This window comes from Mastigoproctus giganteus, chromosome 10 (genome assembly GCF_048544385.1).
Source record: "Mastigoproctus giganteus isolate SK-2022 chromosome 10, ASM4854438v1, whole genome shotgun sequence".
Classification (NCBI taxonomy): Eukaryota; Metazoa; Arthropoda; class Arachnida; order Uropygi; family Thelyphonidae; genus Mastigoproctus; species Mastigoproctus giganteus.
Genome location: NC_143584.1, coordinates 25248439 through 25263307, shown reverse-complemented (window position 1 = coordinate 25263307; position 14869 = coordinate 25248439). Strand labels below are relative to the sequence as shown.

Here is a 14869-nt window from a genome sequence, read left to right as displayed (position 1 = left end):
AAATATATTTGTTTATAGACTGTTTCTCTGCTATGCATTCAATCAAAACCCATTATAATTATACCTTAATCAGCATGGTTTCACATAATACGCAATAGTTTCAGTACCAATTATCAGTGCTATGCGGAGTATTGCTGTATTTAAAAATTACATAAGAGTTACCTTAATCTTTTATCCATAGGATTACTTCTCTTTGAAACTCTCCGACTCCAACCTTTTATTATGCATGGTTTGAAATGATTAGAATTATATACTCTTCATTAAAATACAATTTAATGCATTCAATTGTCTAAACCCATGAATGGCCAGACACCCCCGGGATCATAGTTGAAAATCCCAACCCGACTCCAGATCTATCCAATTCGCTCCGTAACTTCAAGATATTGAAGACATTGTGTCAAAATTTAAAAATAAATGCTGTTAAATTTATCACAAATATACTAAAATACGATGATAAATATTTGTCTAAAAAACTAAGGGAGAAAACTTTTCAACATACTGTCATGATCACAGGTAGGGATCAAACCATCTAATGTGAACTTTCCTCACACTATTTATTACTGAGAGATTACTTGTTAACACGCATGTGCTCAAAGGAAGTGCCGTTGTTTGTGTTTGTGTTTTCAGATAGGATTTACTTAAAAGAATCTAAAGATTAGTCTAATCAAAATTTATTAATTTTTGATTATGCAGTGGCTAGTTGGAATGCATTATTTATGTTCCTCCAATATGAGAATCCTTTTTGAACAATTAGACTTTACACCAGCTGGTATTTAAATAAACAAATTTCAATCCTGCAACTAAAACACTTTATTTACAATAAAATAAAATAAAATAAAATATGAGCGTATAAAATGAAATGAAATAAAATATATAATAATCTAAAACTGATGTGATTTAATTTACAATAAAATACAAAAATATAATGATAAAAGTGATAAAAACAATTAATAAAATACCGTAACAACTGTAGTTTTCGGGGATAGCGATCCCCTTTCTCAACAGCATATTTCTGCTGTGTGGCACATCCTTAAATAGCAGATCCATGGCACTCGTCACATGGTTCCTCGGGAGTAAGGCCGGAATTTCCCATTTATGCACCGGAATCGGAAATGGCTCGGGAGCGCGCTAGCTGACCTGTTCATCTCGCCCGAGAACCACGGTTTTCAATAGGCGATGTAAACGTACGCCCTTGTCCCTATTAATGGAATTTCTAACTACCCCAATACGTAAACTCTCAAGCCATTTACAGTCCCAGAACCCCTGTGCATGATCCGTGATGACAGCATCCTCCAGGGAGATTTGGGAGAAGCAACATCAAATCTCCCCGGAGGATGCTGTCATCACAGATCATGCACAGGGGTTCTGGGACCGTAAATGGCTTGAGAGTTTACATATTGGGGCAGCTAGAAATTCCATTAATAGGGACAAGGGCGTATGTTTACATCCCCTATTGGAAACCGTGGTTCTCGGGCGAGATGAACGGTTTCAGCTAGCGCACTCCCGAGCCATTTCCGGTTCCGGTGCATAAATGGGAAATTCCGGCCTTACTCCCGAGGAACCATGTGACGAGTGCCGTGGATCTGCTATTTAAGGATGTGCCACACAGCAGAAATATGCTGTTGAGAAAGGGGATCGCTATCCCCGAAAGCTACAGTTGTTACGGTATTTTATTAATTGTTTTTATCGCTTTTATCATTATATTTTTGTATTTTATTGTAAATTAAATCACATCAGTTTTAGATTATTGTAAATAAAGTGTTTTAGTTGCAGGATTGAAATTTGTTTATTTAAATACCGGCTGGTGTAAAGTCTAATTGTTCAAAATGAATTGTCCCAGCCTTGTAGGCCTATTTAGAGATATGAGAATCCTTGGCAGGGCCGGATTTACACATAAGCTAAACAAGCTACAGCTTAGGGCCTCACAGTACAAGAGGCCTCGCTCCATCATAAAAAAATTATGTACCAGGTACAAAAAGAGTTGCTGCCGCTCTACTGTGAGACTGATAGTTAGGGTTGCCATACGTCCTGTATATGGCGCCTCCATAGCCAGGTGGGAAGGAGCAGCAGTGCATAGCACACGCTTCTTGATTAAACCGGGGTTCGAGCCCGTCACCACCAAATACGCAGGATGCGGAAAGGTCAGGGAATGACCACCGCATAACCCGGAGCAATATGGCCTTGGTTACTAATGCTCCTTAAAAAACCAAACAACAAACATCCCGTATATAAACCCTGTAGTTCCATGTTAACTATTAACTTATAGTTCCATGTTAACTATTAACTTGATGTGATGAGCATCTCTTCTGAACTGGACTTCATCACCACTTCTGTAGCGGCCTCCATCTTGGAGTCCCTTGCTAATGCTCCAAATGCACTGATCACTGCCTCTCAACCATTGCAACTTACACCTGCTTGGCAATCCAAGCTAGACTCTTCTTCCAAATTGACCCACTTGGCCACCCAAGCCCAACATGAGATCTCTGAAGGAATTGCTCCCCTAGACAGATCCGCACAAGTATCCCAAGATGGCATCTCCCCCCCCCCCCCCAGTTTCTTGGGGTTCTGCGGTGAACTCTACTGTTCCATCTTTGCCAACAGCATCAGCTAATATTACCACCAAGCCAACTCTGCCCTCTGCCCTCAGCCTTTGACAAATCTGTTGCAACTGGGCTCCCTGCCTTAAATAAACTTACTATCCCAAATACCATCCCTGTCACCAATGACGCTTCACAGGCAACCCTGCATTAGGTTGTCTCTGTACTGCACAAAAACCTGGCTTCTTATTTGAATAACGATAGTAACAGATTCACCAGGTCAGCGGGAAACTACATCCAGGAACTCTGGGATGGACTTGAAACAATTACTACTGCACTCTTCATTGACAACGAAAAACTTAAAGCCATCAATGAGGAACTGTACCTGAAGACAAATCTCTTGAAAAAAAGTGGTGGACACATTTTCTCCAGGATCACTCCCCAACCCATAGAAACTCAAGAACAGTGCTCAAGCATAGGAACTGAAGGCCCTGCACCACGGACCTATGCCAGTGTTTTGGCATAGGTCCGTGGGAAGAGATATTGGGAAAAGACCTTTTCCCTACCAACTCTGGTAGTGATTATAATTCCCTACCAGTAATCAAGAAACAACTACACAACCAGCATGTCCTACTGCTCAGAGCCACAGATGAGTCTGACCTCAAAACCAGTGGCGACATTAAAGAGCTCGTACAAAATACACTCAGGAGTGACTTCAAAACGGTCAAAGTAAAAGCACTGAGACCCATCAGAAACCAAAGAGTGCTATTGGAAACCACTTCCAAGAAAGACCTAGAAAATATTTTGGCAGCCACCAGACTCCAAACTGCTGGGGTCTCTTCAAGCCTACCAAAAATTACCAACCCATCTATCCTCATCTATGATGTCCCAAGTAAACTCACTACTGAGGAACTGGCTGAGGAGCTGTATTACAAAAACCTGATGGATCTGGGGCACATGCTGGAAGAAGTGAGCACTAACATTACCTGTAGGTTTTCTATGGGGACAACCATGCACCAGGTCATTCACCGTCGTAACGAAATGCTCCTCTGCCTTGGGTATGGTCATACATCCTTGCACTGCACTCACAAGTCCCAAACTTGTGGCCACTGTGGCTGCAGTGGACATGTGCAGGCAGAGTGTCCAAGCAAGGAGGACCCACCCTGCTGCACTAATTGTAAAGGAAGGCGGAGAGTTCACAACCACTCAGTAAAGGATGCAGCGTGCTCAGAATATCAGAGAGCATTAGAAATGGCAAGATTAAGGACCTCTAATGAGTAACACTTATCTCACCCTAACTCAGCTCCCCCAGTCTGCTTCGGCAGTTAGTACTCAGCAGTCCAACCAAACTCGAACTCGCCCACTCAAAATAATGCAAATAAATGGGCATCACTTGAGAGCCATTGCTGATGAAATTCGGAAGGCAGCGGAAGACAACGCAGTAGACATCATCTGTGTCCAGGAGCCGTTCATTGCCAAAGCACATGCTGGAAACAGCCACAAGACCACAGGATACTCACTACAAACAAGGCTGAACCAGCCTACTAAAGAGGACCCAAAGACTTGTATTGTTCTACTCAATAGAGAGCTGGACATCCTGGTAATCCATGGACTTTGGACACAGTTTGCAACACTGTTTCCAGCTCACCACGAAACAATATTCATTCTACCTTATCTCACTGTACTGTCCACCCTCAAGAGATATTGCAGAGCTGCTGAACTACCTGGAGCATGCATTGGATTTCTTAGGCAACAAGAGCACTGTAATTACAGCTGATGTAAATGCAAAGTCCATCTACTGGCATTCTCCCACTCCTGATCTGAGAGGACTTCTAATTGAGGACCTTATTCTCTCTAGAAATCTAACAGTATATAATCAACCCAACCAACTGACATACTCCAGCAGCACGGGTCAATCAAACATAGACATAACACTCAACCAATGATCTACGCACCTGGGTAAGCAACTGGGTCACCATCCTAGACTGGACCATGAGTGACCACAGGGTCATACTCTTCCACCTAACACCTAACATGACGACTGACCAACCTACTGAAATGAGGGAGTTTGTAAGATTCTCTATCAAATCCATTGATTGGAAAGCCTTTGACGAGACCATCCAGCTGGACTTCCCAGAACCGAACCTCGCAAAACTTGAATGTCTAATGCCAACTCAACTCACTGAACTCATACAGAACTCTTTGACAAAAGCAGCCTACTGCTCAACCAGTAAAAAAAAACCACATAATAAACCATGCTCTTGTTGGAACAGGAAACTTGCCAATCTTAGAAGACAAACGTATGGCTAATAATAATAATAACATCAGGCCAGAAGACAGTATCAGACCCACTAAGATTGGCCTGCTGAAGATGTGGCCCAATTCTACAATGACTACATCCACAAAAAGAATACCTATATAACAGCTATTGCCACGAGGAAGAGAGAAACCTGGACTACCTTTGTCAAAGAGTCTGGTAATACAAACCCCTGGGGACTTCTGTACAAAATCATTACGGGAAAGACCTACACTGCAGACATAAATGGATCAGTTAGGACTAACCACCAGGAAACAGCAAATTGGACAGACTCCACAAATGTTATTCTTGACAGGCTCTTCCCTAATGACAACCCTGACCATACAACAATCAGGAAGAGGAACAAAGAATATCTCCCACAACACAATTCAGAGCCATTTACTTTACAGGAGCTGGAATCAGTCCTCAAAAGAATCAACATGAATAAATGCCCAGGTATTTGACTGTATTGAGTATGTTTTCATAATGTGCTTCTGTAGACTTAAACCAGAACACTTACACTTGCTTTACAAGTGTCTCTCTTCCTCGTGCTTCCCAAATGACTGGAATGTGGCACTGATTAAACTGATGCCCAAGCCTTAATTATTAAACCGCTTACTGACCTGAAGTCATTCAGGCCTATTGCACTCTTAGCTAATCTGGGCAAAATACTAGAACACCTAAATGGCCTTAAGTATCACCAATCTCTTCACTGACAAAGAGCTCATCTCTCCTTCACAGTATGGCTTCACTCCAAGAGGGTCTTGTGAAGAGGCACTTACCGATCTTGTCTTCCACCTAGAAATGTCTCAGTCTAAATACGAATTAGCGAACTTCATCGACTTTGAGGGGGGGCACTCTCCCACCATAATCTATGGTGGGAGAGTGCCCTGAACCGCTTCCGGGCGGCTGGATGTTCCCTCAACTTGTACAAACTGTTCAGATCCTATTTCTCCAACAGAACAATAATGGTAAAGTCAAGACATCACCAAGTGCAACGGTCCATCTACCAAAGATGTCCCCAATGTTCTGTCCTGGGGTCCCTGATGTGGAATATGGTCTTACAAGACTGGCTACATAATACCTTTGATAACACAAAAATCATAGCATTTGATGACGATTTAACAATCATAGTCTCAGGAAGGTCTCGATCCGCAATAGAAACAAATGCCCAATGGGTAATTAATCATCTCATGACCTGGGCTAGAACCAACAAACTACAAATCAACCCTGCCAAATCAAACATGATCATATTCAAAACTAAACTAGATATCAGGCGGCCCCCTCAGGTCAAGATCAACGGCGTCCAACTTCCCCTAGTACTACAAACCAAAGTCTTAGGAGTGGTAATAGACCACAAGCTGTCTTTCCTGCTGCACCTGCAGCAAATGGCCACTAAGGTTAAGAGGTTCACCGCAGCCATTGTTCAAGTATCCAGAAGTGACTGGAGCCTCTCTAAAAGAACACTCCTGATATATTATAAAGCGGTTTTTCCACCTATTGTATCATACGCTGCAGGAGCTTGGTTTCACCAAGCAGTCTTGGTAAGAATGCGAAATAAACTCCATACCATCCAGAGAAACATGATTCTTGCCACCCACAGGATATGTCGCACTATATCCACGGCTGCCATCCAGGTAATTGCAGGGACACTTCCCCTATATATCTTTTCATTATCTACCGAGGACTCTGTTTTAGACTCAATAAAAGAATCCCCACTTCCATTCTCGATATGCAGATCTCCCTTGAGGAAGATATAACTAAAGAAAAAACTCTGTGTTTCGACGAGCTCATCAAGGTGTGGCAGACCAGATGGGACACCTCGATCCTCGGGACTGTGACTAAAAGATTCCTCCCAGACGTAACATTTACAATGAATAAAGTAGTGGGAAAGTGGTTCTCACTGAGCCTTGAAATGTCTTTCCTGGTAACTGGGCACGGCTTCCTTAATGAGAAGGTATTTCAGCTAGGACTCTCAAACATGGATCGATGCAGATGTGGGAAAAAAGAGAACTGGTTCCGTACAATCTTCGACTGCACTCAATATGAAGAGCAGCGAGCACAACTGAAAACTATTTTGTGACAAACCTTGACCCTAGCCATATTGATCAACTTATTACGACGACTGACAATCCCAAACATTTGCTAAGGAAGTTTTCTTCAGATGCAGACACCTAAACCTGACTAGAACTAATGACCATCCACCTAGGACATGAGCTGACTGCAAAATGATAAATGTCCTATCATAACTTTTTTTTTGCTCTCTCTTCGCATTCCGCTTTGGGTCTGGGATTAGTTCTTGGATCTGGAGTAGCACTCTCCTGCTACTTTTCCCCTCTCTGTCACGCATGGGATGAAAAACCTTTTTTTATATATTAGTATTATTTATTTATTTTCTCCCTATTTACCTGTTGCTGGCACCTGATCAGTGCTCTCTTCCTTTCCGCGATTGGGATGTGGGATTTTAAGATTTTTTTTTTTTTTTTTTTTTCTTCTTCTTGTGCTCTGCCCTGACCTGGGGCTCCCCAGGTCAGGCTAGCAACCTCTCACCTACTCGGTTTTTTTTATTATTATTTTTTCTTTCTCCCCTAACCATTTATCCTGGACTGGGGCTCCCCTGGGGAGTCCCTTCCTCTTTCGTCCTTCCCCTCTTCACAGTACTCTAATTTTCTTTTCCTCACTGGGAAACTCGTTCCCCAAGGAGGAGGGCAAGCAGATAGTAGGGGAGGCTTTGCCTTCCTGCAGCTAGGGATAAGTACCTGGAAGCGGAAGTCTAGGTGATCACTGCTTCCAAGTAGCCAAAAGGCCAATACACAACACTACACTACACTACAGAACACACACACACAAGCTCACAGACAAAATTTTTCTGTCCTATCACTTTCTCCCATGCGGGATGAAACACTTTTTTTTTTTTTTTCCCTCTCTCTCTGTGCTTCCTTTTCTCCTATCCCAGTTCAACTGGCACAAAACCCTCCATACTGTGCAGGATGAGAATTTTTTTTATTACGTGACACACACTGGCCTTACCTTGACAGAGTCTGTAAAAACTGAACAGAGCAATGAGGCAGAGATGAACTTCTGTTCCAGGAGCCACCCATACAAAAATACAAATACAATTAACTATTAACCTGGGATCAAGTTTATAAAAATATAAAGTATAAAAGTATAAAATATAAAATAGGAGGGTGACTTTCTTTCACATGGCCATCTCTCTGCTACTTCCTCGGGCTTTGAGCAGATAGATAGCCATACACAGAAACGGGTATGCCCATGGCATTCTTTTAGTATGGCTATCTATGAAATCTTCAATCATATAAAAAACATAAATAAATTTTCAATCTTCTCTTCATTACTATTTTTTAAGCTTTGTAAATCGTGACATAAATTTTAAAAAAAAAATAAGTTTAAGTAACTTAAACCCAAATTACGCAGCACCCTTAGAATGTTGTTGCGGCACCCCGGATGAAAACCACTGCTAGCATCTCATACAAAATCAATATTAATAAAAAAAAATTTTAAATAAATTTCTACCATTTTCTCATTTTAGCAAAACCTGTTCATTTCTATTTGTTTTTATCAAAATTTTTTTTTGCTTGACTTTTTCATTGTGTCAAAACTTCAAAGTAGTAGCAGCAGCTCACATATGTTTGGGCATATAGCAACAAAGGTCCTTAGACAACAGTCCTCAGATCATTTTGATTAATTCATCAGTGGTTTTCTGACAAGCTCCACATGCTGCACCAGCTAACTCTGAGTAATCATTAACAATACATTGACTTTGCAGTTTCTGGCTAGAATGAAAATGGATAATATGTGGCCTTGGAACATCTTATGAACTGATGAGGCTCATTTCCAGCTAAACTTATTTCTGCTGTGCTAAATGCTGGATTATGGGATTTTTTTTGGACTATCAGATGCTAGACTATTGGACTTTTACTGTATGACTAAACAACAGAAAATATGTGGTCAAATCTTAGTTGACCTTATGCAAATTTTATCAATGTTTGTACTGTGAGAAAAGAAGGGCATTAATGCATATATAAATTTTTTACCATCAATGTATCTGCTAATATTTATTCATTTTGTATGTGTGAAACATTTAATATTTTCTGCTGTGTACGAGTTCTACTCTTATCAGAATGTTATCTCATTTGTTGTTCTTATTTGAAAATTATCTCAGAAGATGCAAAAAAAGTCAAGCCAAACTTTTTCATCATTCCATAGTTAACATAGGGGGCGCCTCCATAGCCAGGTGGGCAGGAGCAGCAGTGCGTAGCTTCTTGATTAGACTGGGGGTTCGAGCCCGTGACCACCAAATATGGAGGATGCGGAAAGGTCAGGGAATGACCACCAAATACGGAGGATGCGGAAAGGTCAAGTGATGACCACCGCATATCCCCGGAGCAATATGGCCTTAGTTGCTAATGCTCCTAAAAATCAAATAACAAACAGCAAACTAACAAGTTAACATAGGCTGACAAAGCTGTTGCAGATGCTAACTTTGATACCAAGCCAGTGCAAAATTTTGAAAAACTTAGAAAATATTTGTGGTTCTTGTAATGCTTTGCCAATAATAATAAATGAATGTGAGTGAAAAGACAATAGAAACACAGCAGCTTACTGGTAGGTTTATGTTATCATGTGATGAAATTTTTTTTCTTTAAAGTATATTAATAAATAAATATTTAAATAATAAACATATAACTCTGTTAACATTTTGATGTAAATAATAATTATAAATAACAATTATAATTATCAGCAGATATGAAGTGTCATCTAAATTTAAGATTATTGTAATGATTATATTGCTTGTAATACATTTTTATAGCAAAATGTCCTCCAGCAACCTTGAATTCTTTTATAAATGCTTTGTTTTTAAAGCTTTTTAATTTTTGAAATTAAAACAAATATTCAAGAAATAAATTTTGATGGGAGAAGACTACTACCACTTGAAATATTTTTATTTCACTGAGACATTAAGAAAAGGGCCTTTATACCTCTTAATGTCTCAGTAAACTAAAATTTATAGAAATGTATTCTCTTCCTTAAGAACTGCTGCATAATGTCCTTTCCAAACTATATTAAAACAAGTATTCATTTCTCTAGCATTTGCAAAACTATAGCCAAAAGCAGCACTCTGGTCTTCAAACTATTATTTCCTTAAATTACAAGCCATTGTCGGTAGAGGTGTACTCAAAAATTAGAGAGACATTTGGACAGACAGAATGTGAAGTATGTGGCCGTCTCTTTCATAGCTGTATTGACTTGGAGCCTCATCTGTTGACACATGCAGAAAATAAGCCATATGTGTGTCCCAGTTGTCCATATAGTGCAGCTACAAAGGTTAGTAGTTAAGTAATTATTTTCTGATTTTAGATTTTAAAATATATGCTATTTAAACATTATATTTTAATAATAATAATAACAGCAAAAGAATAGGAAAGTCACATAAGTAAACAACTTTTTGAAAGGAGTGCTAACTGATTTATTAAAATAAAATAGACAACTCCTCAGTGAGCTTACAATTTTAGAATGAATTTTGATCAAAAGTAAACACAAAATGTATAACATTTTGATTTAATGGAGAGGGTTGTTTGGCTGAACATTTTAGTCAAGTTTTTATGATGCTCTTCTGTGCTGAAGGTTTAAGTTGGTCTTTTAGTGGAATGGTGAACAGGTAAATCAAAATTTAAAATAGTGAGAAAATACGTACATAAATCTGCATAGCATGTGATCTGTGTTTTATTTCTTAAAGGGTTGCAGATTATTACCTGAAATTTCTCAATTATCAGTTGCCCTAACCACCACCTTTAATTGGTCCTACATGAATAGCTGTCCTTATTACACCATCAATATACACAGAGAATGTGTGAAGCTAATGGTGTAATAAGGACAGCAGTTTGGGGTAGGGCCAATTAAAGGTGATGGTTAGGGCAACTGATCATTGAGATTCTCTCATAAAAGGTAAGTAGCTTAGCAGGTTACAGATGGAAATGGACATTATTGAGATTAGAACTATGTATAATTGTGAAATGAATAATTGTACAATTGAAATGAATACTTGTATAAATGAACACTGTATAATTGTGAAATGAATAATTGTATAAATGAACACTGTATAATTGTGAAATGAATAATTGTATAAATGAACACTGTATAATTGTGAAATGAATAATTGTATAAATGAACACTGTATAATTGTGAAATGAATAATTGTATAAATGAACACTGTATAATTGTGAAATGAATTAAGGAATTGGACTATCAAGCAGCTTTTGCAGGCCAAACCTCTTGATAGACAACTTGACAGTCAACCACTTACTAACAACAAAAAATCAACATTACTAGCAGTCCCATTAGTGTGAATGTGCAAGTACAGGATTTGATGCATTTGCCAACTAGCACCTGAATGTCACTTTCATCAGCATTTTAGAATGTTAGGTGGTAGCCTTAGCGTTTACACCAAATCAATGTCAATGACAAATCACAGGGATCTGCTCTGAGTACCAGAAAGGCACACAGGTATAAGGTTGATTGTTATGACTAAGTGAAATCCAAATACACCTGAAACAAAATGAAAAAATCCTCATTACATGGACAGGTGATAACATTAACAGATTGGCAAAAACAGTGAGTATAGAAATTTGAGACAAATTTTGAAAAATCACTGACTCTTCCCTCCAGTTAATTACAAATGTAAGGGCCATTATGTAGGTTGAATATTATGCAAGTCCAAGACATATTAATAAACATAAACACACAAGACTTGAGAAACAAGACTACATCCTTTAAGAAAGTGATGTATAATTAGCATTAGCATTAATAGAGGCATATGATGCAAGAAAGCAAGCTTATACAGCATCAGCAAAAAAAAAAAAAAAAAAACTTTCCATTTCACCCATCCATTCAATCCAAAAGTTTGCCCATTTCTTCCTTGAATTCAGTTAAGCTATCACCTTCAACAACGACAGTTTGTTCCAACAATCAACCATCCACTGGCTAAAAGCAAATTTCCACACATCTATTCTACAACTGTCTTTCCTCAGTTTGAATTTATACCCCCTCAGGTGTATAATCTCAACAACGGGAAGAATCCCATCAGCATTGAGTTTGCTCAAACCTACCATTCAAGGCCTTATACACCTCAATCAGATCAACTCACAGGTGCATAGTCTCCAGATGCTGCAATTTGTCGAACTTAAGCCGCATAGTTATAGCTATGTCTTAGTATTAGCATTAGCAACATGATGCAAGGAAGCAAAACTTATACAGCAGCAACCAAAAAAAAAACCACTTCATTTGTCCCTTCCTTCCAATAATTTGTCCAAATCATCTTTAATTTTTTTCTAACTATCCACTTCCTCAAAATGCTAAGTGGAAGTTTATTCCAATGATCGATTACTCTCAGGCTGAATAACTCTGTCCCCTTTAAGTGATCGTAATTTGGCATTTGGAAGTACTCAGATTGTTCCCCCCAGCGTGCCAAGACTCATGATAATAATGATGAGGTAAAATGAGTTTTCCTCACTCACCAAAGACATCAGTGAGGCTTGTGAAAAAAAACTATCAGAAATAGTGTCATACCAATAACTGCGCAGGGTGAAGCCATTGTCTCAGTCGAGCACCATCCTTGATCACCCTCTCTGTTTAGGACTATCACACTTAAGAATTAGCCATTTGTATTTTTATACAGCTACCTTGCAACATATAAGACTTGATTGTTTCCTTAAAAACTTTGTTATTTGTTAAGTGCTCTGAAGATTTGTCATTGCACTTATCTGCTCACTCCACAATAAACATCTAGCCATGTATATAGTTTTATTTATATCGCATTAAATTTACAAATTAAATATACTTTAACATAATACAGTGTATGCTACCCTCCTAAAATTAAGACACACACATGTTGGTGTCATACGGGCAGTCACTCACTTCCGTTTACTTCAGTAGCATATCTTTATTTATCCTTTTGGCCATGACAACACGGTCCACCCTCCTGGGTAGGCATTCCATCAATGAATGATAGACTGCAGTGGGTATAGGTCTCATTTTCCTGCAAAACAGTGACCAGTTGAACTACTAGTGTTGGATTGGACTGACAATCACATGACATTCCATTTCATCCCATTGGTGTTTTATATGTATTCTCAATCTAAAGTTTGAGAAAATAATGCATCACTGTGTTATGTTACATTTTTCTGTCCTGACTGTCTATGGTCAATTTTGTCCCTCCAGTGACAGAGCTTGGGCCCTATATATAAACAACTGTAAGGACTAAACTGTCACTAGGGCCAAGGCAGAAAAACATAATGTAGTATTGTGTTATTTTTGTAAATTATTTCAATGCCCTTTAATAAATCTAATATGGTTTTTATTTAAACAAAAAACTAGAAAGACTTGCATTTAATAGCATTTGTGATAACTAACGCAAAAAATTATTACTTAATCTGACAGGTTCATAAGTAAATGATGATTTATGAGCCTGTTTTCTTGAACTCAGTCTGTCTCATTTCCTGAAAACAAATAATAATATTGTTATCATATATAATTTAATACAAATTAAGTTATTTTAATTCCAGGATAACCTAAAACGCCACCAGGAAACAGTTCATGAAGGCCGTACTTTTCCATGTGATCACTGTGACCATGTAGCTTCTTCTCGTACCTCATTATGGCACCATCGTCAAAAACACACATTAGCTGATACTATCTGTTCACTGTGCAATGAACATTGTCCTTCCACTCGAACTTTAAGAGATCACATCATTTCAAAACATCCACAAGTGGATCGAGCAGAATTACAAAAGGTATTTCAATATATCTAGTATAAACATGATGAATAAAGAGTTTGAAATTGTATATTAAATTTTATATTTTGAAAATAATAATTGCAATTTCTTCATGTAATTTTCTTGACTTAGCCAATTTAATTTATATTAAAATCATGATATAGATTAAAGAACTGAAAAACAATTTTTTTTTTTTTTTTTTTTTTTTGTATTCTTTACATTCCTTGAATTTCAATTATAAAATTTATTTTATAAAAGTCACTTTTTAAATTAAATCTATATATTATTATTATTTAATCTCTGTACATTTTTAATATATAGAATTGATATGATAGCAGTGTTATATTATTTTATTACTTAAAAATTAGACTGTAGAAAATCTGAATTAAATGCTATATTCAGATTCCTTAATACATAATATATTCAGAAAATTCCTGTAATAATTTCTCTTCCAAAATTAATGAATGAATTCAGGTATGGCTTTAGCAGCAATAAAATTTGGAAAGTAACTAAAGTAATTCAAAACTATCCAAAAAGCCATTTCGTATCACCATCATTAGCACTTTCATCACATGTATTTTATACTATAGTTTTCACTATAGTTGAAATGACAATTTTTCAGCATTTTCTTTACTCTCAGAAAGCAAAAGAAAATTTTACTAATGCACTGTAATCCAAAAAAAAAAAAAAAAAAAAATCCAGTTCCTGTTGGTTGAGCCAGTTTGTCCAGCTCAGCAAGAACTGGATTCAGGTTTCTGGTCTGAATTCACAGTGTAGGATTACTTTTTAATCAAAAATAATTCCAAGTCACTATGTCCGAGTAGTTTTTTGTCACTTGTGTACTTGGCTGTGTTTCATCCTATTCTGACATCACATCCAGATTGTACACTTAAACATGGACTGTGACTGCCATATAAGCATATTAAAAGTGAGGTGGCATTTTGCATTCTCTTCCATTTTTGGAAGATATATGATTTATTTCTGGGAACACGTTGTATGGACTTTATATATTTAACACGAGGCCTTCCAACAAAAAGGCTATGGCCCGCTGAGATTTCTTGAAAATCTTTTTTTTTTTTTTTTTTTTTTAATAAAAAGAAATGGAAAAAAATACTAATCAAGTTTATTTTTATTTTCACATAATTTATTTCGAATTTTACATTTAAGCTATTTTTAATGCAGCACTCAAAAAAAAGAGAAAAGATAAGACATAATGTTTCATTTTTAAACCTCCACCTGCAGCT

At 37.7% G+C, this 14869-nt stretch overlaps 1 protein-coding gene across 1 annotated transcript in view; it reads left to right on the top strand.

Moving 5' to 3' along the window:
• The window catches only part of LOC150078880 (uncharacterized), a 187684-nt gene that overhangs the window by 138613 nt on the left and 34202 nt on the right, over positions 1-14869 (top strand). The window contains exons 11-12 of the mRNA XM_090382881.1: positions 9943-10179; positions 13416-13643. Coding sequence (XP_090239007.1) covers positions 9943-10179; positions 13416-13643 — 465 coding nt within the window. The remainder of the gene's footprint in view (positions 1-9942; positions 10180-13415; positions 13644-14869) is intronic.